Here is a 27718-nt window from a genome sequence, read left to right as displayed (position 1 = left end):
TCCATCATCAGTAGCTCCTCTTTGACGAAAATAGTTTATAGCTTTAGTATTAATGTCATCTTCCTCCGAGACGACCATATCATTGGCAACTGTAAGAGATTTGATTTTTTTGTACTCTTGTATTTCATAGTAGTAAGATGGAAGAATCTAGTATTCATGTTGCCTTCTTTGAGCCATTAGATCTTGGATTTTTGTTACTAGTAGGTTTCTTTCTAAGCAAAGATGGATAGTCATTGGTCCCTGTAAGATTTTTCCAATTTTTGGCAGTCCAGATCATTCATATTATCTTCCACTTTCTTTGGAGAAACCACTAGTTTACCTTCTAAATCCTTTTTCTTATCAAAGATATTACCAAAGGACACTTTGTTCCATTTCTTAACCTTGTCTCTATTCACTCCTAGCTTAAGTTTAAATTAATCAAAGGAGAAGACTTAGCCGTAGTTTGCCACCATTCATATATCAAGTCTCTTAATTTTCAACCTGAGTTGGCCTAGTGGTGGAGAACTTGTACTCTTGAAAGAGAGGTCACAAGTTCAAATCCCACTGGGGGGTAGGGTATGTACGCCTTGTTTGTAGCGCCAAGCGCCTCTCGAAAAAGAGTACGAGGTAGTCCCATATCACTATCACCATATGTAAACCCAAAAACTATGACATAGTGTCGTGGACTATAAAACCCACTTACTTACTTACTTACTCAATTGGATTGCCACATAATTTCAAATCTAAAAGGGCCAGAGATTCTTTTTCCTGCTTTCCATTCAAGGAGGATAACACTATGGTTCGACCTTGTTCAGGGTTTGGCTTCGAAGGTGAAGTCATCAGTATTACTCCAGTGAGATGAAAGAGAAAACTTGTCCAATCTAACTTGGATAATGCTTCTTCCTTTTCTCCTGTAGGACTGGGTAAACTTCGCCCCTTTTAGGTCCAGATCCATCAGCCCAGTAGATTGGAAGAAATCTCCCAAGTCCGTTATAATATTATAGAAGTGTCTAGAGCCACCCAATTTCTCCAAGGGATGGACAGGAGTGTTGAAATCTCTGGCTATCATCCATCTAACGTTCTGGCTATTTCTCATCAGATTGTCAAGGAACTCCCATTGTTTCTTTCTTTGTCCTCTTGAGTTTGAAGCATAGATGTTAACCATATTCCAGTATCATCTAGTGATAATATCATGACAAGCTAAAATAATGGAGTTCTCATTGAAGTGTAAAAGAGTTCTTGTTATTTTGTTTGCATTCGATGCAACTGCCATCCCTCTAGAAGCACCATTGGACTCGTGTGAGATCCAAGAGGAACTTGGCCAAATGTGGGACATTGCCTTGTCTAAATTATCTTTACTCATCTTTGTTCTTGAATGAGAACCATATCAACTTTGGATTCAAGTAAGGCAGACTTCAATATATGTTGCTTAAGGTGATTGTTCATTTCTCTGAAATTCCAAGAAAAGATTCTAACCATAGAAAACTAAGGGGAAACCGCTCTAGTTTCAAAGACTCCAACCCAACAACAAGGAAACCTGATTAAAACCCTAGAAGAACACTAGTGCCTTCTAGAATCTTTTGGAGGGCCCCCCTTCCTTTAGTTCCTCCTATTCCCCCAAGGGGTCTGCTCACTTTTCTATGTCTCCCAAAATCTATTTTTTTCTTTTTCTTGTTTTTCTTGTCTACCGTCGTCCATTCCATCTCTTTGATCAAATCCGAATCATATTCCCCTTCTAAACCCATTCTTCGCTTGGGGGGGGCAAGTTTACTAGCACCATTTTCAAGGTATCGTGTCCCCCACTGGACCCACCAGAAGAGCAAGCTAGCCTAGGGATAACCACTGAAATACACGATCCATCTCCGGTAGGCTGATCTGGGGATGAGAGACTGATTACCCCAACACATCTAGAGAACGAAGTTAGGGAAGCACTTGCTGACTTGTCAAGGATTTTTTGCTAAGCCAGGTTCAATAGGAAACCACTGCCCCCATTTGAAGGACTGTCAACCCTCTTGTTAATCGTCAGAATCTTAGTGCCATTGGGCTCAAAACTTGGATCAACTGGAGGTAATATGGATGGAAGAGCCTCCCGAGCCTTGGAATCCGGGCCTTTGGAGAGATCCACCCCCCTTCCACTAAAGGACCACCACAAGGGCCTTCCTCCTTCGGGAATAGATCTAGATTCCCAATCCTTATCTCCAAGATCTTTGAAGGAACCCAAAGCTTGGCCTAGTAGCACAGGTCACATCTAAATGCCCAAACCTTTTGCACCTTATGCAAAACAAATCTGCTTTTTCATAGTACAAGGGTTGGACCCTAGTTTGGATCATTGTTAATTTTAAGAAAATCACATGATTTATATCATTGTTACATTAACAATTAAAAATTAATTCTATAAATAGAAACTTAGTAACTACACACCAGATCATATTCATATAATTTGGAGTCTCTGATAACTAGTGAACTGTGTTGCAGGCAAGAAAGTGAACTTCTTCTCTCCTCCATCTTCACCGAGGTATTATGTCAAAATTTTGAAAACTACAATTCCCAAGGCTTTCTCCGATTTTCTTCTTGGAAATTTTGATAGAAACGTATGGCAGCTAAAATTCTGCGGAGCTGTATTCGTCAAAGATAAAGATGCCCTGCACTATCTCACTCAATTTCGTAATCTTAAATTAGAATGGGTAACAACCGGAGACAAGGTGAGCAATCTCGTGTATTTTCATTTTAGTGGGGAAATGTTCTTGCTGTCCTAATGGAATCCTTCTTTTCTCGTTAAAAACAAAATTATTGCACAAGATATGTAAATTTATTCTTTTTAGTATAACGTACAGGCACACTTTTTCTTGAAAAGAGGCGTGAAAGGAGAAAAGGTATTGTTGGTTGTGGACAATATCACAGAAAACAGCATCAACGAAATGAGATGCTATGTTGGGGAAGGGTTGGGAAAAATTAGCATAGTCCTTTGGACTGCACGAAGTGTAGATGCTCTAGACATGAATTCGAATGTCACCCTCCGGTCATTCAGAAGACTTCAAGAGGAAGAGGTCATAGCCATCCTGATCGAAAGGGGTTGTGATAGGGCGAACAAACCTTTTGCTTTGAAGTGCGCAAACACATGTTCATTCGAGAAGGACAGAGTTTCTGCTTCAGAAATTCAAAAATTTGCTTTGAAAGCTTTTGGCCGAGATTCTCCCGATTTGTCATATTGGATTACCAGGATAAATTCTTACGCGGTTAATCATTTGGATGCTGTGTTTGCTGCGCTGGATCAAGCTGGTAAAGTTTTTTATCCATCTCTCCGCTTGCGAGCGTGCTTTTACCATTTCGAAAAATGGATTGCGGAAATAGATTCTCTGGCCAACGTGTTTGCAGGGCTGTGCTGGCTAGCCATCAAGTGTGTAAAGGAATTTGAGTATAGAGCGTTTATTTCGGTAAAGCTCAAGAAAGAGATTAAGTTGGTAAAGCTCAAGAAAGAGATGGAGTATATCAAGACAAAGTTGCCTTCCAACAGAGATACTAAGGGGCAAACGAAAAATTGCGAGGGAGCCATCAAGAAAGAGGTGAGTTGAATGCTCGCTTCTAAGCAGCTTTTAAAGTTTATGTAGGTTTTTTTCAATTCATAAATATTTCAACACTTAAATTAATTGTGGTTTCAGATTGAGGAGGTGAAAGCACGTTTTTCAGATGCCACTGGTATAAGGAGATTACTTCGAATTATAGATGAAAACTACATCGAAGTGGGTAAGATTTTCATGTCAATTTTATGCGTGAAAAAAAAATTAAATTAGATGATTTTAGTGAAAGAATATTGCTAAATGTCTGCCTCGTATATTTCCAAAGTTTCTTTTATCAATAATTTAAAAAATTATATTGTCTTTGGCCGGTGCTTTGTGAAAATGGTGTGCTGAGATAGATGCAAGCAGTGATCATCCGAGACTGAAAGATGCTTTAGAAGATGTACTTGGTAATCATTTGGATAACGTGTTTCGGACGCTGAAGAATGGTCATCAAGATTGGGATAGATTCCCCCGCCTGCAAAAGCATTGTATCACTTTGGGAAAATGGTTTGACACGGGAATAGAGGGAATAGATGACGTGTTGACTGGCCTGTGCTGGCTAGCAATAAAGTGGGAAAAGGAATTTGAGCATTTCAGTAAAGAAGACGGGTTCACGAAAGAGATTGAGGATATCAAAGCAATCATGTCTTCAGACGAAGTTGTGAAATGGGTATTAATTAATTGCCACAAAGACATCAAGGAAAAAGTGAGTTGAATTTGTGGTTCGTTTTTCATTAATAAGTATTATGTATATTAATTTATTAATAGAAAGGGATTATTTATGGGAAAAAAAAACTTTCAAACACTTGATATAATTGTGGTTTCAGGTCGAAGATATAAAACATAGAATTCATAAGATGTTCCGTCCGATTAATAAGGCGCAAGAGAAAGAAGAGAGTAAGCTTTATAACTAATTTTAAATGTTTTATATGAAAAAATGATTTTGATAGAATACTTTTACTTTTGTATATTATTATAGATATATTAAATAATCTACCTAATTTTTTTCTATTGATATTTATTCAAAACTACCTTATTTATACTAGAATAATTTTGTTTTTCTATTTACTTTAAATAATGTTGAACATTATTATATAGGTTTATTTAAGTTGCTTTTTTTTGATATTCTTTGATTTATAAAATATTATACTTATATAAAATATAATATTTTATTTATTAATTATATAATGTATATTTAAAATACCTTAAATTTTACATATAGTTTAAGACATATAAGAAATAATAAATATATTATTTTCTAAATAAAAATAAATTGTTTGTTTCATATGTATATTTATTAAATGATTATTTAAAAAATTAAATTTTATTCATTAAAGTAGTCAATTACATCCTAGGCATTCTCAATATGAAGTAAAGGACTTGATTTTTAAAATTGATAGTCAAAAATAGAGGATCAATCTCGACAACTCAACCATAAGAAATGGGGAGAGCATGAATTTACTCTAGGTCTTGGGACCACCTAAGAGATTAGACCCAGACAAAAGGCACAAGAAGACATAATGAAATAATTTAAGCAAAAATTGTCAAAAAATGAAAGTGTTTTGATTGGTACATAGATGAAAAGTCTTTCTCCTCTAATGTTGCTCATAACCCATGTGGACCAAACAATATATTTTGAGCTATAATTATTTGTCCATGTCTGCAAATATATTTTATCTTATATGCCTAATAAAACAGAACATAAATTAGAAATTTGATTTGTAATGGCCGTAATTAATCAATGGTTATCCAGGATCTCTCCTTCGATCTATGTTGTCCATGTCGAAAACTAGCTATCAATGGTTGAAGATAAACAACCATCCACTCGATATTCTTGGTTGTGTTTCTGTTGGCCATTATTTTCCTTCTAAACACTCAAAAATGTCTACTCTCCTTAGGAAGAACATCCTTACAAGAAACAAAACTATCTACTGAAACGACACATTACACAAAGAACAATAGCTACTGGACTTTGCTAAAACTACGATATTCTCCCTTCCACAATTTATTTCTTTCCCTTTTCACTTTTAACAAATTATGGTAACTAAGAATTGACTATACTTTACTTAGTTTTGCATATGTTATGGTAATTAGTTAATAGGGATCTTGAGTTATCTGCTGAGTTGTGCCTCTGTGAATTTATTGTCTTCCTCCAGACTTTATTTTTAATAGTTGAATGACAAATCATTTAGAATTTTTTTAAAATTTGACTTAAAATCATTTCATGTTTACATTATTGTTCTCTAGATTAGATCAAAGTGAACAATCATTAGATCAATTTAGCTCCAACCATAGTTTTCTGTCCAATCCACAATTAAGGTATCCAATTGTAGGGCATGTTAACAATTTTTTTCTTCTACATAGCTTTCTTTTTAAGAATGACTGTGATAATTACAAGAGCAATTACTCATTTTACTGTTTGAAATATGGGTAGATTAAAATGATGATTTTGGGTTATGTTTCATTGTAGTATGCATATTTCTTTCAACACAACTTGATTTGAGCTTTAGTTGTAAAGTGTAGATCTTTCCTCTCAATAGGTAATAAAAAATCATGTTCAAACTAATCAATAAGATATATTGTGCACTGTTGTTCTTTTAAAATAGAGGGTATGTTTTTAATTATACTACTTTTGGTACAACATCTTTCATCTGCGGTGTTAGTGGTCAATACAAGTACCAAGTAACAGAACAAATAAATGGTCTAGACGGAGAAGAATTTCTCTTTTGAGAAAAAAAAGATCTACAAGTGACAGTCCAAACTAATCCCGTTCTTTAATGGGTTTCATATACATAAAAACTATTCTTAGATCATCCTCTATTTACATCGTCATTTCTCAACAAATTTAGAGAGGAGACTATCAATTAAAAGGAACAATGAAATAATAATGCATTAAGGATAATATAATGTAGAAAAAAAACCATACTAGCTCATTATTAGTACCATGCAATTATGTTCTCTAGTTCTTGCTATAATGTGCACTTGTACAAGTCAACTTTTATGGCTTCAAAGATGAAACTCGGCGTCTACCTGATAATTTTTTTTTAATATTTAAAAAAGCAAGAAAAATATGAAACTTTAATTCGAAGATCTAATTCTTTCTTAAATGCTACTCCATTCCCTTTATTCTATTAACATTAGGAAAGACTACTATTCCAACAATACCAAATTAATGACCAACACAACATGTGAGTTTCAAATAATTTATTTTCATTATTTACAATACGAATACAAAGTTACCAATTCCAAGTTGATAACTTGACAAGATGTACTGATTAAAAAACTTATTTCAACACAAATCTTAAGGATTTTACATGCCAAATACAAAATTGTCTATATAAGTATTTTTGTTCATTACAATGTATACTATACCAAATAATGCAAGAAATGACATAATTGTACATATTGAAATTTTATGAATACAAATGATGTATCACTTCTTAAGACATTTTGTTAAATCTTTTACAATTTTGTCTATGACTCAGACATCCATTTCTATGCAATGATTAATAATTTCATTTTTTAATCTAAATTACTATTAAATAATTAAAAAAGGTAAAAAGTTATAATAAAAAAGTGTCAAAATGTAAAATTAATAATTTTTTACTTTTAACTTGTTATGTAAAAGGGTAGCTCTACTAAGAGTAAGCCAGAACTCCTCCTCAATAAGGAAAGGAAGGACAAGCAAATTATGTAGAAGGTGGTTAATCTGAAAGTAATTTTAGTATGATCTAGATAAAAAGGATGATTTCAAAAAGAACATTCAAGATGAATATTATGTAGAGGAAGAAGAAGAGATCAGGAAGGAAGAGAAGGAAAAATAATTGGATGTCATAGTGAATTTAAGTGAATTAAAGGATACTGTGAACATGGTCTACAACTCTCCCGCTTCTTCTAAGATGACATTCTAGAGAATTCCCCTCCTTCCCATGGTTCGACTAATAAAAACTACACCTCTAATCTACAAAAAAAATAAAAATGAATTTAATAAGAGACTTGCGACTCTTGAATTTCTACCATGCCTGTCACTACTAAAGACTCTTTCGACTCCGCCATGTCCTATTTATATAGGGCTATCAATGGCCTAATAAAAAAGGCTCTTTTTGGAGTGGTCACAAGAAAAAGCATAATCAAGGAAGCAACAAAGAAAAGGAAAGATGAGAAGCATACAAAGAGGAAGACATTGAAGACTAGAAGAACATACTCAACAATATTTCTAAGGAATGGGATAGAATTTCTAATCTCAATGATAGCTAAGTTTGTTATTTTTTGTGCTACCATCTTTGTGATATTACTATAATAATTTTAAAGACAATTCTTCATTCTTTTGGTTGTTACAACAAAGCTCTTATCTCAACCATTAGAATTTTTTATAAACATAAACTATTACAAATACATTATGATAGGTTATGATATTGATATTATAGTTACTAATAGTGTTAGGTTGATCATAAAGCTCCTAGTTGCTATATTTGGTTAATTTTTTTTGTTGGTAGGTTTGACTTACTTTTGATTGTAATGACCCAAAGAAGGGGTTTTAGTGATGTTTCAAATGTTTTTGTTGCTGTAATATGATTAGGGAGCCCATCCTTTTGATGTAATAATTGTTTTAAAAAGGATTAAATAATTCTAATAGTCAGTTTCTAATTATTTTTGTAAACTCACTAAAATTGGTGTTTTTAGGTAGAAAAAGTGAGTAAAAATTCACTAGCTCTACCTTTAAGACAAATAGCCCCCTCACAAAAGTAAAACTAGAGACTTTGTTTAGATAACTTTGAGAAATTATTTTTGGTGAATACAACTGAAGTTTTGATTTTGTTTGTTCTCATTTCTCTAACATTGAAAATTTTAATTTCAAACTTTATAAGTAGATTGTTTGTAATATTTTCCTTGTCTTCTTTCATACCATCATTTTTAAGGTTATCATAGAGGTTTCCCTAATTAATTTTTTGTGAATGCTAACATGCTTCTATTTTCAAATATCATGTCACTGTAATGACATATATTTGAACTATTTTATAATTTTGTACATTCAATTTTGTTTGGTAATGTATTATTTGCAATTATTTTTAACTTCACAAAAAAAATTAACTACATAATTTCACATCTACTTTATCATCTTATATTTCATGCAAAAGGATTTATAGAATTCCAATAATTCAATTACAAGGCATTAGATTAACAAAATTCTCATTAATTTGACTCGTAAAATTTAATACCACATGATATAGTTGATAATAACTTTATGATCTAACTTGGTTTCACTTATATCTTTTGTAGGATGGGAGATTTTGCAAGCCATCTCCCGCCTAATTCTAGTCTCACCAAGGTATCGTGTCCCTTCTATTCAAGGAGATGCTCGCATCTGTAAGGTTAAAATCACCCCTCACTAACTTCCTGTAACACATCAATTATGATGTTTATTGTCATGAAAAATATGGATATACTTATGTTTTACTAACTATAATTATTGGTTGTAGGAGGTTGAAGATGTCTTAAGCCATCCTCATTTCAACGAGAAGGGAATCCGCATTGTAGGATTGTATGGAATCTCTGGCCTGGGTAAAACAACAATTGCCAAGGCTTTCTGCAACTTATATTTGGGGGATATTGCTTGCAACGTATTCCTTTTGCAATTTTGTGGGGATAATGTATTGGACAGACTAAAACTTGCCTTGTGTCACCTCACTCAATTTCCAACGGCGCAACTGGAATCGCTAAAATCCATTGACGATGTAAGAAATTCGCTATATTTTTGTCTTGTTTTGAAGATGTTCACCCTCTCCTAGAATACTTTTCTCAAGTTATAGTGTAGTTAAATAAAGTTAAAGTGTGAACATAAATAATATATAATATATATCGTTTTATTTGAATTTAATTGAGTTGATATATATGTATATGTATATACACACACATACAATCAATCAATATCAAATAGTGACACACACACACACACACACACATATCTTATTCTATAATCAAATATCAATATATTTGACTAACAAGTCATCAAGTCAAATGTTTGGACATTTAATTCTGGATATGTTTAACGATAAATGTGTTGGTTGATTAACTCTCAATTGTCTTGTTACCATCGACCTCTATATCAAATTTGACTTGGTTAAACCTAATTGGCTATAAGTAGAATCTCTGAGTGTTGTGTGACATGAAATTCATCATTCACCTCTTGACTCAGTGTGATGTGGAAGTTACATACCCAATGGTCATGACTCCATGTAGGAGTCGCTTCCATTGGGGAAATAACTCCCTCTCACCATTCTTATAAACAATGCCTACAAAATCAAAACACAATTGAACATTGTTTTAATTTACTTCAGTCTCTACACCATCATTGCAGAGTATTGTCAGACTAGGACATGCATTCTACATTGAACAATGCATACATATTACTTCAACTATCATCTTTCATAAACTAGTTGATGATATTATTTATCTATCAACTTGCTCGATGTCACATAGAGTACAACCTATTATATCATAATCTATATTGTGCGAAGGGTCCAAATTGTTAGATCATATCAAATTTCATAGTCTTCAACAGTTATGAACTGGTCTACAATGCTTCTAGTTGGTTCAATCCATTGCAATCAAATCTGACACTTTGTATACACCCCGCTAAGTGTGGTGGGGCATTAACTTACAATCTATTAAGTGAGATAAGACTAATCACCTTCAATATATGTATTGATTTCTATAATTCAAAATATTATAAATATATATAAGGTCTTAATATATGAACATATACATTTGATCATCAAAATTAACATGGTATCAAAGCAGATCTAAGAGATTATCCCGATCAAATTATCTGGTGGGCTGAAATATTCTTAAATCCAACATTTGTCAAAATGGTGGATGATATGAGGTTGAAAGACAAAATCGAAGGTGATTCAAATCTTGTAGCTTGGAAATTGTGAATAATGTTGATCTTGAAGGAGCATGATCTAAAATAATTTATTGAAAAATGAGATCCACCACCCAAATGGAGTGATGAATTTTGAGTAGATGGAAAAAAGAAAATACCAAGGCTATGAAATCACTAGTGAACGGGGTAAAGGATCGTCTAATTCCTATCATTACAGATCTAGACACAACACATGAAATGGTCAAAGCACTTGAAGAAATGTTTGAGATAAACAATACTAGCAGAATTATCACATTGAAAGACAAACTCTCCAATGTTATGATGAATAAAGGTGAATCTATAGCTTCATATTTCATAAAAATAATAGAACTAAGGACCCAATGCTCTAAAATTGGTTACATCTTTGATGGCAAATAATTAACCATGATAGAACTAAAAGGACAACCACCATCATGGAAGATTTTTAGACAAGGAGCATGTTCACGATCCAAGCTTCCCAAATTTGTTCTTGACAAAAGGATGACTACATACAAGAGGAGTGCATGTTAATGTCTCAAGATGATACTTCTACTCGAGATGATATAATTATATTCTCACAGGACAAGTTGATAAAAAGTAGAAACCTAAATTCAAAGGGAAAAGGAAACATATAAATTACTCTAAAATCTAGTGCTTGGATGTGACAAGTATGCTCAGTCAACATTTTAATACTTTGATAGACTAAAACATCAAACATCCTTTGCCAAATTCAGCAATTTAGATATAGATTCAGGGAGATGTCTATTCTAAAGAACTTCAAAATATCCTTTAACGTGTGCGAAATATTGGATTAACAAGGTGTTCTCTATTTCCTTATCATCTTTATCAAACTACAAAATAAATGTGAAATGCTTTCAAAGTGACCTTGACATGGTTACAATTTCTAAGATGGAGTCTTAGAATACCAAATTATTGTAATATACTTATTTTATATGAATCTAACTTTAAAATCACATTTATTTGTTTCTATTTCCAATACATAATACAAGAGTTATGTGCCTTGATCTTTTCCTCTGAGAAGTTATTGTAGGAAGAGGGATTCTAACACTTCTTCAAAGACAATCTTGAATGAGGATCTTGGATGATTGATATTCAGAGGGACTTAAAAAGTCCTTATGAGTGACTATGATTTTAATAAGCCTACCACTTGTGTACATCATGAGGAAGTTCTGACTTCCAACTAACCATCACTTGTATTTGCATAAGTTATTTAAAGTTGATGATCTTAAAATAACTTAATTTTCTATTATGATGGATATCTTATGATGTCTATGCAAACCATGATAGATTATAATTTGTATGGTGGATGTTTATATGGTACCCATGATGAGAATGTTTGTGCACATACCTTATAAACATTTTTGAGTACTTGATGAATATCATGTGTTGATATTCTGGAAGACCAATACTCATGATATCATATATGACATCAAACCTTATTGAGTACTTAGTGAATATCATGTATCGATATTCTAGAAGACATATGACAAGATAGAGAGAATACTAGGAGAATTTGGTTAGCAAAGAAAGTACAAAAGGACTCAATTTATAGGATTTGAGAGCCAAAATGCAAAAATGGAGGGAAAAGTGTACAATTGGAAATTGTCATAGTTAAAATTGCACAAATTGGATTGCCATGATTAAAAGATTTAAATTATAAAATATGTCATAAAATGACACATTATGACAAATTGTAAGAGACATGCACAAAAATATGCAAAAACATTTGGTAGAAGAAGTGGAAAATGAAAGTGAAGGTATAAGAAAAGGAATGGAAAGTGAAAGAGTTGGAAAAGGGAAGGTATAATTGTGAAAGCTAGACAATATGAAGTGGAAGCACAATTAGTGGGATTGTGTAAGAGTTGAATTATTTGAATTTTAAAAACTCATAATTCCATCTAAAATAGAAATTAGAGTTTAGGAAATACAAATTTCTCCAAATTCATGAAAACAGAACAATTAATTAATTAGGAATAATTAATAAAAGAGGATGAAATAATAAGATGAGATAGATTAAATGATTAAGACATAGGAATAAAGCATGGGTTATTTATTCCTATAAGAAATATTAATAAAAATGATTGACCAAATGATAAAATAAATACAAGAATTAACCCTTTTCAGGGATTGTGATGAAAATGTAGATCAAATGGGATGATATTGGATTGGACCAAAGCAATGATCAAATGAAATAAGTGACATTAGATGAATGATAGAAATTGATGACTTGTCAAGGACACGTGACAAGGATTGATGAAATATGACATTTAACAAACATTGCAAATGTCATAGGTTGATTGAAATTGATAAATAAGATTGGTGACATGTCAAGGACACATGCCATAGATTAATGATTGTTGATAAGATACTGAAGGATGTAACAATGCCTAAAAGATTGATAATGATGATTGATTAGGGTTGAATTCAAGTGATTTTGATGATATTGAAGTGGATCCAAATTGATTTAGAAATGATCTACATTTGATTGAATGATGATCAAGTTCGCCAAAAGATCAAAGTTAGTGAAATGAGAAAATGAAACAAGTTAGGATGTAAAAGTGATGAAGGAGTAGGCGCGAACCATTTTTGAGCATCTACATTTTGCCCACTCATCCATCCATAATACCATAGCCTTTTTAGACACTTGGGGCAATTCTTGCTCCTGTACATACTTTAAATATCTTTAAAAAAAAAAAAAAATTCAAATATGATCTCAAAAAAATCTTGAAAAATCAAATATTATCTTGAAAAAAATAAAAACAAAATGCAAATATGATTCTTAAAAGCTCAATAAAAATCATAAAATGTCTTGAAAAAAATCCCTAAAAAGCATTAATGTCTTGAAAACCCCCTAAAAATCAAATATGAACTTGAAAAAAACTTGCAAAATTACGATACTCACGATATCAAATGTGATATAAAACCTTATTACGTACTTGGTGAATATCATATCTTAACATTCTGTAGGCCAATACTCATGATATCAAAATGTTACTCATGGTATTTAGTGAATATCATATATTCATATTTTGGAGGCTAATACTCATGATATCAAATGTGATATCAGAATAATAGAAATCTTCTTATCAAAGAGTTTCTTAATGTACTATTCCTAATATTACCAATGGTGTAATATCATGTGTTTAGCTTTCCAAACTAAGAAACAACATTAAAGTTATAGTTTAATTCTAAGTTATCAGTACTCCCCTATTTTCCTTCAAATTCTGGTATGGTACATATTAGAATCAGAATCGTTCAAAAAACCTTGTAGAATCGAGTTGGGTTCCGTTTTTAAAATCCTAAAACATATGTGCCTTTTGCAATCTGAATCCAATCTTTTTTTAAAATTTTGACGTGGCAATTTGACTTCGAATCTGGGTGCTGACCTTAGTCACAAGATTCGTCGAACATTATGTATGAAATTCGAAGTTCGGCGAATTCTAATAAAGTTCTAAAAAATCGTTCAAATTTGTATGGAATAAAGCTTGTCTATTTTTCTCTTCGAAAATCACAAAAAGTACATTGCACATTGCTTTGATAAAGTATCCACAGTAAGAAATGGAGACGGAAGGAAGATTCAGGAGCTAGAAACAGTGATGGAAAAATATAGGGTATTGTTTAAGAAGAGTTTTTACCAAATGATACTTCAGCGCATTTCAGGCAGTAGAGAGAAACCTAGTCGAAATGAAATCCTTATAAAAAAAAATTACATTGCCCGCTCAAAAACATTTTCTTGAACGCACAAAAAGTTTTACTTCGATGCACCACAGAAACCTGTTTACAAATTACCAACGATGAAACTGCAAGTCCGTTCAAAATTAGAGATCTCTTTTTTATAAACTTTATCAAATTATTTATACATTAATTTATAAAAATAAAATTAAAAATTTAAATGTATTTATGTTTATTATTATGTATTCAAATTTAATAATATAGTTTTAGTTTTGATATTATAATTTATTAAGTGAAAATATTTATTTTTATACTAATTGTGGATTAAGATATTTTTATTTTATTTTAATAAATGAAATTAACTTTTTAGTTTTGTAACTTTTGTTTCTACTTTTCAAGTTGTACAAATGCATATGTATATATATATATATATTTATTATTTTTATATGTTATTTGTATAGACGTATCCAGATGTACTCAAACCCCCTTTTCAAAAAGTTGTCGTACCCATGTACCATACCCACATATCCGTATCCGTACCCATACCCGTACCGGTAACTTAGAACTTTAATTGAATAAATATAGAGCATGAACATAAATAATAAATATTATGAATCAAATAGTTATATATATAACATAATGCATAATCAAATATCAATACATTTGACTAACAAGTCTTTGACTCAAATGTTTGGGCGATTAATTGTGGCCAATGTGTTGGATGATTAACTCCAATTGCCTTGTAACCATCGACCTCTATATCAAATTTGACTTGGTTAAACATGAGTGGCTATAAGCCAAATCTCCGAATGTTGTGTGGCATGAATGTCACCGTTCACCTCTTGACTGTGTGACCAATGGTTGCAGGAGTCACTCCCTTTAGGGACATGATTCCCAGTCATCATGACTGCGAAATCAAATCTGACACTTCTATATACAGTCCATTAAGTGTGGTAGGGCATCAACTTACAATCTATTAAGTGAGATGAGACTAATTACCCCCAATATACATATATAAGTAAAATCTTATAAATATATAAGATTATATATAATTCAAAATGTTATAAATATATAAGATCTTATTATATATATGAACATATAAATCTGATCATCAAATTTAAAATAATTATGCGCAAAATGTGTAACTCCTATATTTATTTAATTAAATCTTGCAGGCACAATCTTGGTTCAATATATTTCTAAAGGGTCAAAGGGGATTTTTGGTTATGGACAATATCACAGAAGATAACGTAGACGAAGTGAAACATTATCTTAGTGCAGAGTGGGGAAAAAACAGCTGCATACTTTTGATTGCACAAAGCATAGATATTCTAAGGACTTTGAATATTGAATCTGGGTCATGCATGCGCGTCCCAAGACTTGAAGAGGAAGAGGCCATGGCCATCTTGTTGGAAAGGACGCAGACAAACATATCAGCGTTGGGGCAAGAGCACAGAGGTTATGCTTTGGAGTGTGCAAAGAGATGCTCTTTCAAAGAGAACAGATACTCTGCTCCAGCATTTCATCCATTAGCTTTGAAAGCTTTTGGCCGATACCTGTTCAACAAACACCGTTCCGATTTTTCAAAATGGTTTGCTGAGTTAGATGGCTTAGCAAATGAAGGCACTGATGGTTTGGACGGCATTTTGGCAGTGTTTGAGAAAGCTTTCAATGATATGGATCCCATATACCGCACCGTATTCATGGTTCTGGCTAGACATATGCCCGACAATGCATCTGCCGACAATGTTATCAAGTGGGCAGCACTTAATTGCTACGAAGAGATCACATATATCAAGAAAGCGGTGAGTTCAAAGTTTTCTTCTACGCTTTGTTGAGCTTGTGAATAGGCTTTTTGAATAAACTTGACAAATGTTTCCATATATGATTTAATTGTGGTTTTAGGTAAAGGATCTATGTGAGAATGCGTTCGTTGAAGAAATCGAAGACGAACTTCACATAAGAGACTTCATCAAGGAGATTGTTCAAGTGAAAAAAAATAAAGACGATAAAGCAGGTAAGTTTTTAATATCAATTTTAGATGTTTATACGTAAAAAATGAGTTGGACTGAATATATTCATATTTCAAATTTTAATTTTCAAATATATGACAACTGGAAATTGAATATTACAGTTTTTTTAATAAAATTAGTAAGTATGATATTAAATATTAATGAATTATATTTACTTCGTTAGATTTTACATTTATGTCCTTTTTTAATAGAACAAAATATAATCTATGTATCTTGAATTTTTTAGTTTTTCAAGATATATTTATGAAAATTATTTTGATTAATTAATTTGATATTGTTAATGAATACATAATAAAGTTAAAGCATTAAGTTGAGTAGATAATAAATTGAATGAGGGATGGATGTACTTAATCATAGACAATGAATGCAAAACTCATTAGTCAGGGCTCAAAACTAATATTATTGATTTACTCTATTATAAAAATTTTAACAACTCAATAAGGTCAATTTAGACTCATGGTGATAATTCATATGTGTCCTATAATTGGATTTGAGATTGATTTTAAAAAATATGAACCTTTACAACTTGATTTACCCTCATTTTATAATCAAATAATTTTGAAGGAGTAGAGGTATTTACAATAAAGTAAGAGAAGCTATTGAATTACAATGTTCAAGTTTTTCTATCAACATTTTTTTTGAATAATATAAGTAATAATTTGGGATCATCTATAAGGTTTTTAATTTTAACTCTATGTTTATGTTTGAATAAAGCAGTGAGTTGAAAGTTTGCTGTTTTTATGTGCAATAGTTTTCTTCTCTGCTAGGTTTATGTTTTTTTTTTGGTTTTCTTATTCTTTTGGGTGCTAGGGGATGTGCTTTGTTTCATACAGAGTGGTCTCTGAGAGATTTTAATGTGCTTTGGAAATTCTCTCTGATTTGAGTGCTCTAAGGGTGTTAAGTTACTTTGTTGTTATCCGTTGGGGTTATGGTGGAGTGCATTGCAGATCATTCCTTTCCTTGTTGTAGTTGTATTTTGGAGAGTTATCTTCTCCATTTGAGTAGTGGATGTCTCTTGTGCTTCTTACTTTCCTTCTCTTTCCTTTGACACTTTGTGGGATTCTCTCAAGTTTAGCTACCCCTTTTGAGGTGGAGTTTTCTCTCCATACATTAGTCTTGGTTGAAGACCTTCTTTCTTTATTTCTCATCATTCATGCTTCCTTTTGCAGTGAAAGCCCATTTTAAGGTGGTGGACCAACATATGGATGTGGATTATTATTGGTGGAAAGATTTGGTTGATGGCTACAAGTGTTCCTCTACCTCACCTATCAATGTGTTTGGAGGCTCAGTTGGGTTTCTTGTTTCGTGGGTTGCTTTAGCCATTTTTGGCAGTGTTCTTTAGCTTGATGTTTTCTTTGGTGCCTCTAATTTCTTTACTTTTGCAACTTGGTAGCATGGTCTTTCTCTAGTTTCCCATCTTTCTGTACCAGTGTTGTTACCCCTTCGAATTGTGTGGATCTAGGTCTCCTAGGGTAGTCGACTCTCTTGTAGTTAGTTGTCTTGGTTCTTGTTCTTCTCAGTGTAGTTTTGGTGTTGTATTGGTTTCTCCAAACCTTCTCCCAATACTTCATCTTCTCATGTTTGGTAGGTCAAGTTCTCCTTGGATTGGCTATTTCTCACTTCATTGTTCCTTCTACTCCTTGGATTTGTGTGAGACATAGAGCATTCTCTTCTTTTGATGTACTCAACTTTTTTATTCTTAAAGCTTTTGGGTATTTGCGTCTATCCTTTTTTGGTGGTTATTGTTTTTGGCCACCTCAATTTCGTACTTCCTTCCCCTCCTTCATGTAAGGGTGCAACTTTTAATGTTTCTCCCTTATTTTCTAGTACTTCTTCCTCCTCATGTGTGGAGGTTGTTTGCACGATGGATTTCTTGTGCTCTAGTTTGAGGTTGTTGGGTGCCTTCTCTTCTCAAGAATGTGTATATGTTTTGTATCAGTTCCTTCTTCTTTGATGATCCTCCATCTCATTTTTTGATATTTTTTGGCTCCTTTGCTCTCCTTTTTGATGAGTTTTTGTTAGCTCTATGCATTTGTGGCTCTATTTCAAAGCCTTATATTTTTAATTCTTGCAAATTCTTCTTTTCTTGTCTTTATTTTAATGCATTGATGTTTTTTTTGGTTGGGTTCGGGCCCTCTCTTGATTTATATAATAATAAAAAAAAGATTGGTAGTCAAACCTAAAACATAGAGGACTTTGGTCTGAGTACAACATCGTTTCTCTAGAGGCATGGTAATAATACTAATGCTATCTAACATACATTTCTTATCATCAATAATTTAGGTGAGATCATGAGATGGCTTAGTTATTAGAGTATCAAATAACACTCAATTTTAAGTCATGTTTGCTAGTAGAAAAAGTAATTAACCTAACATCTCTCAAGGGTTGAGAGCTTTGAGATAGACGAATACAATTATGATTAACACCACAATTTGTAGTATTTGGTGTATCCTCATTGGAAGCTACATTAGTGGCTTCTTGTTGTTGTGTTACAACATGTTCACTTTGTCATCACCAATGAGGATCATGTCATGATTATTGAGAATGCCTCCAACTTGATGAGTCTTCCTTACTATAGTTCCCTTGTGTCAGACCATCATACCAACACCCTTTTCATTTTCTAAGCATAGAAGTAAAAAAATGCATGATGGTATTTATTTCTCTTGAAAAATATGCAAATCAGAACTTAGAGTGATTTAAAATGGAGAGCAACAAGTCTGCATTGATACCAACAAGTATAAGATTGAAATTGAGCAAGAGAAATGGTATGCAAACATCAATCCATATATATGACATTGTAAACAAATAACGAGGTTCTAGAAAACAAGCTTTATAAGATAGGTTGAACTTTAGAGATATTATTAAAGGGCCACATCCCCTTTAAGAGATAACAAAGAGACTACATAGAGAGGTAAATAAGGTAGAGGAGATAAAATAAATGTATGAATATCAAAGGAGATTTAAGAAATGTAAATTGAACTTGATACATGAATACAAATACTTTTAATTTCTAACCCAATAAATGTATGTGGTCTTTTGTCATAATTTTTAATTAAAATAAGATTTGATACATGTCCTTTCTACTTCAAAGGATCGAGATTTAAGAAATAGACTACACTAGCATAAGTCCTTTTCAACATAGAATTCCGATTTGTATCCCTAATTCTTTTTTACTAACATAACTCATAGTTGTCCAAATTTTTATTTGGGTAATTTGCTGGTTCATTAATTCAGAAATTCAATCTTCAAAACAATTAAACCCATAACTTATTCTCTGTCAATGCACTTGAAAGACATTATGGATAGTCATATAAACCGATTTCTTGCTTAAGTTATTTAATATACAATATGACCCAAATCAAAGCACACCTTGGATCCATATTTTAAGAAACTAAAACACCTCGAAGAAAATTCAAGATACAAATTCACTCTGATGTATTTATTAGTTCTTTTATTTTAATAGTTACTAAACTAATTTGTTAAGTTATTTGAATTTTGTTGAAGGTGAAGCGAAATTTAGGGATGAAATTGTGAGAACCATCTGTTGTTTACTTCCACAAAAGCATCATATCCCGGCTATGCAAGGAGAAGCCCGCATGTGCCAGGTTATAACACCTCACTAATTTCCTTCCTACAAGATTATTCGTTTTGTTGTTTGTTTTCACGCCTTTATACAAGTACTCTTATGTATTAGTTGTGTATATTGGATGCAGGCAGTTGTAGATTTCTTCAATACTGATGTTCATCCCAATGAAAAAGGAATTCGCATTGCAGGATTATATGGAATGCCTGGCCTTGGTAAAACTACTCTCTTTAAGGCATTCTGCAATCTTAATTTCCGAAATTTTAATGGCAAAGTATACCATTTGGAATTCGCTTCTCAAGGCCCTTCAATGGACAGAGAAAAGTTCAAATTGTTGTCAAAGGTGAGCAATTCCGTATAGTTGTATTTTGTTTGTTAGATATCCTTACTTCCAATATACAATTCTGTTTACATGTTGAGCATTATATGAATGACACCTAAATGCTCGATATAGACTCGTGTACGAAGTGTGTATTTATTATGCATTTTCTAGCAGAGTTTGCAAGGCCAAAGAGTGTTGTTGGTCCTGGACAATATCCAAACCGAAGAAAGCATAGACGACGTCAATGATTTTCTACAAGGAGACTGGGGTGAAAATAGTTGGGTACTTTTGAGCTCACGCTGCTATGATTTCCTTAAGGATTTCATTGGTCAGAAGTCATGCATGAGCGTGCCAACGCTTCAAGAGGAGGAGGCGATAGCCATCTTGTTGGAAAGGACCTCACTAGCGGATTCAGCATTGGCGGCAGAGGACAAAGGTTTCGCTTTGAAGTGTGCAAACAAATGTTTGTTCAGTTTTAGTCACACATTTCATCCGTTAGCCTTAAAAACTCTTGGCCGACATCTCTTCAGTAAGTATGGTTCTCATTTGTCCAAATGGGTTCCTGAGTTAGATGGCTTGGTCGTCGGATCCGATGCTGGTATGGATGACATGTTTACTGTGCTGATTAGAAATGTATTTGACAATTTGGATAGCAAATACCAGACCATATTTATGCTTCTCACTGCATATTTGCCGCCTAATTTACCTCCGAGCAAAGTTGCTGAGTGGCTTGCAATAAATTGCAAGGAAGAGATCGACTTCGTTGAGAAAACTGTGAGTTGAACACTTACTGGTACACTTGCTTAGTTTGTGATAGATAAATTTTCAATTTTTTAAATTTTTTTTTGAGTAATTGATTTATTGTCTTTGGGCCAGGTTGAAGATCTGTGGCAGAGGGCTTTTATTGAAGAAATTGAGCCTGAAATTCGCATACATGATCTGTTTGTGGAGTTCGCTCAAAGCAAAGCAAGGAGGAGTAAAAAATGGTTGTGGTGTAACGGAGATCATGGGATTACTTCAGAAGCTAAAGAAGGGTTAATGTTGAATGAAGACGAAGAAGGGTTTGAATTGGCAAAGCTAGAGCATTGGCACCATCAAGATTTGTCTGAGATCGGGGATAGTAAAAATCTATGGTCTCTTCAGGTTTCGCGCAGCGATATGAACAACCTCATATTGAGCTCCATGAAAAATATAAAGAGTCTAACTTTATACAATTGCCAATGTCTTGAAGTGCTTCAAGGAATGGAAAATTTGCAATGCCTGGCGTGGCTTCAGATAGTGAGCTTACCAAAATTAAGAGTGTTGAATTTAAACAGCCTCACTGCCTTACAATATCTTGAGGTAAACACGGGCGGCCCCACTGAGCTTGGTGACCTTACTGGTTGTGTTTTTCTGACTGAAATTTATGTTCGCTGTCCATCCCTCTGGGAATTTCCAATATTAAATGGTTTGCCAAAATTGAAGAAAGCGACGTTTAAAGCGTGTGGTGAAGTGATCGGCCAACTGGACTGTAGAGAATGCACAAAGCTTCAAAGTATCGTCTTGGAGAATTGCTGGCAGATGGCTCACATACCGCTGATCGATGGCTGTAATAGAATATCTAAAATTGTTCTCAACAGATGTGATCAAGTGTTGGAATATTCAGATGATGCTGTAGAGATCGTAAAGCTATGCATTTCATCAGAAGATGTTGTTGGGGCTCCGAGGCAGTCAGAGTGTTGTGATGGAATGAAACACGTTCCCATGATATGGAATATCGTGGTATCGATGGATGTTCCCACTTTGAGACGTTTTTCAAATCTGACCGTGCTCAAACTCCACAACTGTGATATAATTGAACCCCCTGATGTTGCTTGCTGTGAAATGTTGGAGTATGTTTGCTTTTCCACATTGAAAAACTTAGAAAGCTTCCCCGATTTCTCATCACTGTGGAGGTTGGAGAAATTATGTTTGTGTAATTGCCAGAGGGTCGGAGCTCCTCCCGATATCGGGGGATGCCACAAATTAGAGGTATTTCATCTACTCTTCAACGACAATATGAAAGGACTTCCAAGGATGGATGGATGCAAGGCACTAAAGGAAATCAAACTGAGCTGGCAGTCGAAGGAGTTCTTTAATAACTCTCACTGCTATGAATATGACGATATTGAATTTTGTTCAGCTTACCAGCAGGGCGAGATATTCCGAAACATAGATGATGTGGTTATGCCAGCGGAAATGAAGGTGTTGAAGTGGATACAGAACAAGGCAGTGCGAGTGCAGCGGTATTTCTGTAGAGAGGTGGTGTATTATTTTATCATGGCGCCGAGTGAATTGTACCGTGGAAGCGTAAGGCAGGAGCAAGCTACCAATGCTGACTCTCTTGAGAAAGTTATTATTCAGAGGGCGAGTGCCATCTACGGTAAGGTTTCGTACTAACTCTATATGTTTCAGACAACCCAAAAAATAGTTAGTATATTATTAACATGTTTATTTATAAATTTGTAAAGTGCTGTTAGGTGCTGGCTAAAAAATGTATCAAAAATCAAAAAAAAGTTAAGCATGATTCTTTTTCACTTCACGGAAACATAATGAAATTTTTTCAAAATTTTTGTTGTTTTTTATCACAAAATATATAGACATGTTGCCCCACTTTTCACCATATACAAATTTTGCAAAGCGGAAAGTGAACTAAGGTCATGTTTTGTCAAGGTCTAGTCATATGTCCTTCCTCTTTAGAAATTGAGTTTCTCCATCGGGTTTTCATCTTTTCCCTTCTGGGTATTTCTTGATTGTCGAGTCTTATGGGTAGTTTAGAGCCATACTCGATGGAGATTCTCGAATTGTGCTACATCATTTGATTTTCTTGCAGCCTATTTGATCTGGAGATAAAGAAAATTGAACCAGCGAAAAATCAAGTTCCAGCTTCTCCTTGGCAGGTTTTCGCACCTTCGAAGGTTAATTTCCACAAAGGCTGGCAAATGCTATTTGTAAGGTTTATTGAAGTAAAACGAATCATGTTATGAAAAGATCATTCAAATGATGTCATGATTTCACAGTGAGAATCATTTTAAAGTCCGAGAAACGACCAAAATAGTGATCGGCGGAAAATCAAGAAAGAGCTTCTTCGGGGCGGGTTCCGAAGTTTGAAATCAGTTTTCCGAAAAGGTGTATGTAAAGGAATAAGGAGCGCCAGTGGGCCTCGCCTCTCACTTGCGAAGTCGATTTTATGTTTTCTTGAAGGCTTAAATTAAAATGGATAGGGCAGAGGAAGTAAAACGATGGCATTGGCGGACATTGGGATGAGCGAGATAAGTATCAGCGGAAAACTTAGGAGTAGTTTCTCCTTTGGTGGGCTTCGAACCAAGAAGTAAGTTTTTTGCAAAGGCCTAAATAAAAGGATAAAATGACTTAGTGGGTCACACTCTTCATTGGCGAAGCTACTTTTATGTTTTCTGAAGGCTTTAGATAAAAGGGGTCATAGCAAAGAAATAAAAGAAAGACAGGGGCAAAGAATCGGAAATCGGTTTCTCCATTGCAGGTTTTCTACCCTTGAAGGCCATTTTCCGCATTTGGTAAAAAATCATTCCTGCAAGCATGGTAAGTATGTGAATTGATTGCAGATTATTTTGGGCAAGTAAATAGAAGCCAATCAGTGAATTGATAAGGTTTTTGCAAGCAGAATTGAGTTAAGGGGATTTTGCCGTAGGAAGTTCTCTGTTCTTGTTTTTCTGAAAGAGGGATGAAATGGAAAGTAAACCAGTAATTAATGAAAATTACCGTTGAGCCAACGGAAACAATGAAAAGACTAAGATAAATTCGTTAGAACCTTTACATCCACCAATCCAATGGATCTACCCTTAATTTCGCTTGTGTGGTGCGATTTATGAAATTCAACGGGCAAATCTAGGGTTATTTTATAAAGAGGGAAGTAACAGATTTTCAAACTACCATTTTGCTGTTGTACTGTTACACTGGATAGTGCTTTCAAGTAATTTTCAAAGTTACAAAGTTTGCTTCTTGTATCATTTGCAATAGTTTGAATTTTTGCCATCATACATCAAACAAAATGACAACAAGATTCACAGGTTTCAATGGATTGGGTGGAATTAAGTTGGCATGGTCGACTATCACAGATACTTCACTCCATTTCTACGATATGCAAGATTTTCAAAGGAGATTGAGAGCAGAGCCAATTCATCCCATAACGGAGAAACTTCGGGGAAGCAGTTTCCCTGTAGCAGTATAGGCCCTGAAGTTGATTTTAGAATGCATCAATCATTACAACCTGGATACCAAGAAAATTCTATTGCCTGATCAAACGGTGTTGATCTCGACTGATCATCAAGTGATAGTGAATTGCTTGCGGATTCTAGAACGGGAGGAATTCTCTGATTTGACGATGGGAGGAGCTATGTCTGAGTTCTCTCTAAAGAAGATGGTCTGGAGGAAGGAGATCATGCAATATTGGTTTCAAAAGCCAATGGGGAGCTAAGAGTAAAGTCCCTAAAACTCTTTTCGACTCAGACCTCAAACCATAAATTGTTGACATTTTGGTTCTGTTGCATTGACTCAAAGGTGAGGTAGAAGCTTTTAATTTTGTAGAGCAGTACTTCTTTTTGGTGCAAGTCATTTTCTCAGATACACAGTATATTGACTGGGCGTATGAGGTCAGTGAGCATCTTTCTAGGGCTCTCAGTTTTATAATTCATTTTATATGTCCTCTTTCTTGATATACATGTTGGCTTCTCTCCAATTGTGGCCAGGACTCCCTAGAATTAAGAATTTTCCTGATAATGTAAAAAGTTACGAGTTTTATCCATGCTTGCAATTACAAAATAGTTGCGAAATATATTCGGGTAAATGATGCATTCACCATGAGAATTCGCAGGGAGCTCCAAGGCTGTCTAGAGCAGAGATTCAACCTGGAAGCGATAGCGACCATCGGTCAATTTGGCAGTTATTTCATTCAGTTCTCATCCTTTTCTTATTTGCGTCTTGCAGCGTTTGATGGATTTCCACTGAAGTTGCCCAGATATCCAGATGATATGATCGTGCTCGTGGAGATAGTGAGGCAAGCACTCTAGGTGAACGTGTTGAGCACTAGCTTGAAGAAGAAAGGGTATGAATTCCCTATAAAAGTTGGAGCATACAGTTGTGAAACTAGATCAGATGCAAAGAATATACTCAAAGCATTTGAGAGTAAATACAAATTGGAAGAGTATGAAGTAGTAAGGCCCCAGTTTGATCCTAATGGATATGCTAGAGATGTGCTCCAAATTGGAAGCGTAATCAAACATGTGACAACCATGGAGGATTATTGGGTAGATTGTAAGAATGAACTGGAGAGTCGAGATCGTGCCTTTGCTAGATTCACAATTGATCAGGTAAAGACATATGGTATAAATTTAGATGTGGAAGGATTGGAAGATGATGGTTAGAATATGTACAGTAATACATATTTGACTAGGTTGAGGAATAATCCCATTAGTTCTGAACCATATGTTGGCATAGAAGAAAACTTCGATGTCATGATGGCAAGAATTATCAAAAGAACTGGGAAGTGGGTTGAGTGGACAACTAAGAAAAGCCAGAGCAAGAGCAGAACTACTCAGGCTTCTCCATTTGCAGCTACTCTTGCTTCATCTCAAAGTGCCACACCCAGTGCTACTGCCATAGCTACTCAAGGACTAGCCCAATCTGTAGGAGGAGATGATCAACCCCTGAAAAAGAATGTTCCAATAGCCCCAACCTATCAAGGCGGATCACTACCAGTCATTAGAGCTCAAGCTAAAGCTGAAAAAGGAACTGAAGAGCAGAAAGATGGGGCTCCTGCTCTAGTCTCATCCCCACATGCCACACTACCCTCGTCCCTTCAGCCTTCTCCAACTCCATCTCCTAATGGCACCCCCGTCTTATCCCCTCATCATAGCCCTATTCCTTCTGTAAGTGCTCCTATTCTAAAGCCCACTGTTTCTCCTATTCAAATAGTAGAGATTGGAGATGATCAGAGTAGTAGTAGTGAATCCATTGAGTCTGATGAAGTTGCAAAGAAAACTCAAGAAGAAGAGAAAGCTCCAGGTTCATCTCGGCTTCTTTCTCAAGATCTGAAGAACCTCTTTTCTGCAACTACAGTGGCGGCGACTCTAGTAAAGAAGAAAATGTTCAGCATTGAATCACTTGGAATAGCCTCCAAAGTGATTAGTATAGAGTCTTGGCTTGAGGATACTTTGGAGAAGAAGAGGAAAAGAAAAGATGAAAGTGTTTCCTCAAAGGATGTTGTATCTCAAGTGGTGCGCTTAGGCTCTGCTATGGTGAAAGCTAAAAAGCATAAGACCTTGTCAATATTGGGACAAGATCCAGAAACAGGGCACTTAACTATGGAAGTTGCAAAACCAAACAAGGCAGGGAGAATTGAAGATATGATGCCAAAGGACTTTACTCTGCATTCAATTGATCTTGGAGAGGCTCGACATGATACAAAGGTAGGCCTATGGAAATCGGGTAATGAGGTGATAGAAGAACAACTGGAGAATCTCAAGTTGTTAAAGATTAGAATGAAAGATGAAATAGAAGAGCTAAGAAGGTTTATCAGGCAATTAGTTGTTCCATTGGCAACTATCACCGGTGTGCCTGCCATTGAGAATCCTTCAGCAGAAGAGGTACAGGCTTTCATATTGCAACTCCAGAAAGATAGGCATTTTGGTAAGATTGGAAGGGAATGGATCGAGAAACTCAATGCAGATGGAGTTTCCCTAATCGACCAAATTGGAAATATTATCCTTCGACTAGAAACTGAAAAGGATAATATTACGTCTAACAGTAGTATCTTGGCTAGAGAAAGGGCGAGATGTATAGATTGCATTTCTCTCTTGGAGATGGTTATTCAGATGAAAGCAAAGGATGCAGTTGAAGCAAAGATTCTGAAGAAAGGAAATGAGCCCCTGAATGAATGGCTCTAGAGTATGCAATTCAAGCTGGAAATGATTCAAGAAGCTGAGAAGGGACTCAACCAAACAGGGGACAAAGCGAAAAAGACCCAAGACAGAGCATTTGAGCTCATGCGAGGATTGTACACTAAGCCAAAAACCAGTGGGCAAGGGAAACCTTGATTAATGTAGAAGTGATGAAAACTAATTTCTCTACATATTTGAGTAATTTGTCTGGGATAGCTTCAGGCAGTCAAAAGAGAGTGACAGAACTGCAAGCACTTGGTGGATGCATGCACGTGGCCATTGAAGTGATGACAAGTCAGCTGAAAGAAGTAAAAGAACTAGCTTTGGAACATTCAAGATGGCTTTTGAGATTGACCAATGTACAGGTATCCAATCATGAAGAACTGATTCCCATCATGGTGGCTGCTAGAGCATATAGGACGAAAACTGAAAAGGGGTAGAAGTCCAAGTGATTCGGATTCCCCCTTTTCATTTTCTGTTGTAAATTTTGAAATCTTTGTTAATATTTTGATATGATAAATTGGTAGCTTGCCATTTGTCATCTAGAGAAGATGAACCGATTAATATTCCTATTGTAACGGTCATCTCTCAAATCCTATGTGTATGAAATTCAAGGATTAATCAAAGGTTGGCAAATTTTGGTGTGAAGTACTATTTGTTGCAGAGCCAATTGAATGGTATTTTATTTCAATTATTTTTCGCTCCAGTA

At 34.5% G+C, this 27718-nt stretch overlaps 1 protein-coding gene across 2 annotated transcripts in view; it reads left to right on the top strand.

The window, feature by feature from the left end:
* The window catches only part of LOC149540242 (uncharacterized), a 133199-nt gene that overhangs the window by 83087 nt on the left and 22394 nt on the right, over window positions 1-27718 (top strand). Inside the window, exons 7-20 of one of the 2 annotated variants that reach the window (XM_089801386.1) lie at window positions 2455-2681; window positions 2814-3258; window positions 3355-3542; window positions 3639-3723; window positions 3896-4245; window positions 4367-4436; window positions 8820-8911; window positions 9020-9274; window positions 15312-15941; window positions 16042-16153; window positions 19674-19774; window positions 19883-20095; window positions 20249-20848; window positions 20951-22475. In XM_089801386.1, coding sequence (XP_089657512.1) covers window positions 2455-2681; window positions 2814-3258; window positions 3355-3542; window positions 3639-3723; window positions 3896-4245; window positions 4367-4436; window positions 8820-8911; window positions 9020-9274; window positions 15312-15941; window positions 16042-16153; window positions 19674-19774; window positions 19883-20095; window positions 20249-20848; window positions 20951-22475 — 4893 coding nt within the window. Of the gene's footprint in view, window positions 1-2454; window positions 2682-2813; window positions 3543-3638; window positions 3724-3895; window positions 4246-4366; window positions 4437-8819; window positions 8912-9019; window positions 9275-15311; window positions 15942-16041; window positions 16154-19673; window positions 19775-19882; window positions 20096-20248; window positions 20849-20950; window positions 22476-27718 lie in introns of both variants that reach the window. The other variant, XM_089801385.1, reaches the window with a different exon arrangement.

Source organism: Cupressus sempervirens, chromosome 9 (assembly GCF_028749045.1).
Source record: "Cupressus sempervirens isolate cs-2001-9-10 chromosome 9, ASM2874904v1, whole genome shotgun sequence".
Lineage (NCBI taxonomy): Eukaryota > Viridiplantae > Streptophyta > Pinopsida > Cupressales > Cupressaceae > Cupressus > Cupressus sempervirens.
The sequence above is the reverse complement of the archived record's forward strand: the minus strand, read 5'-3'. Positions and strand labels throughout refer to the sequence as shown.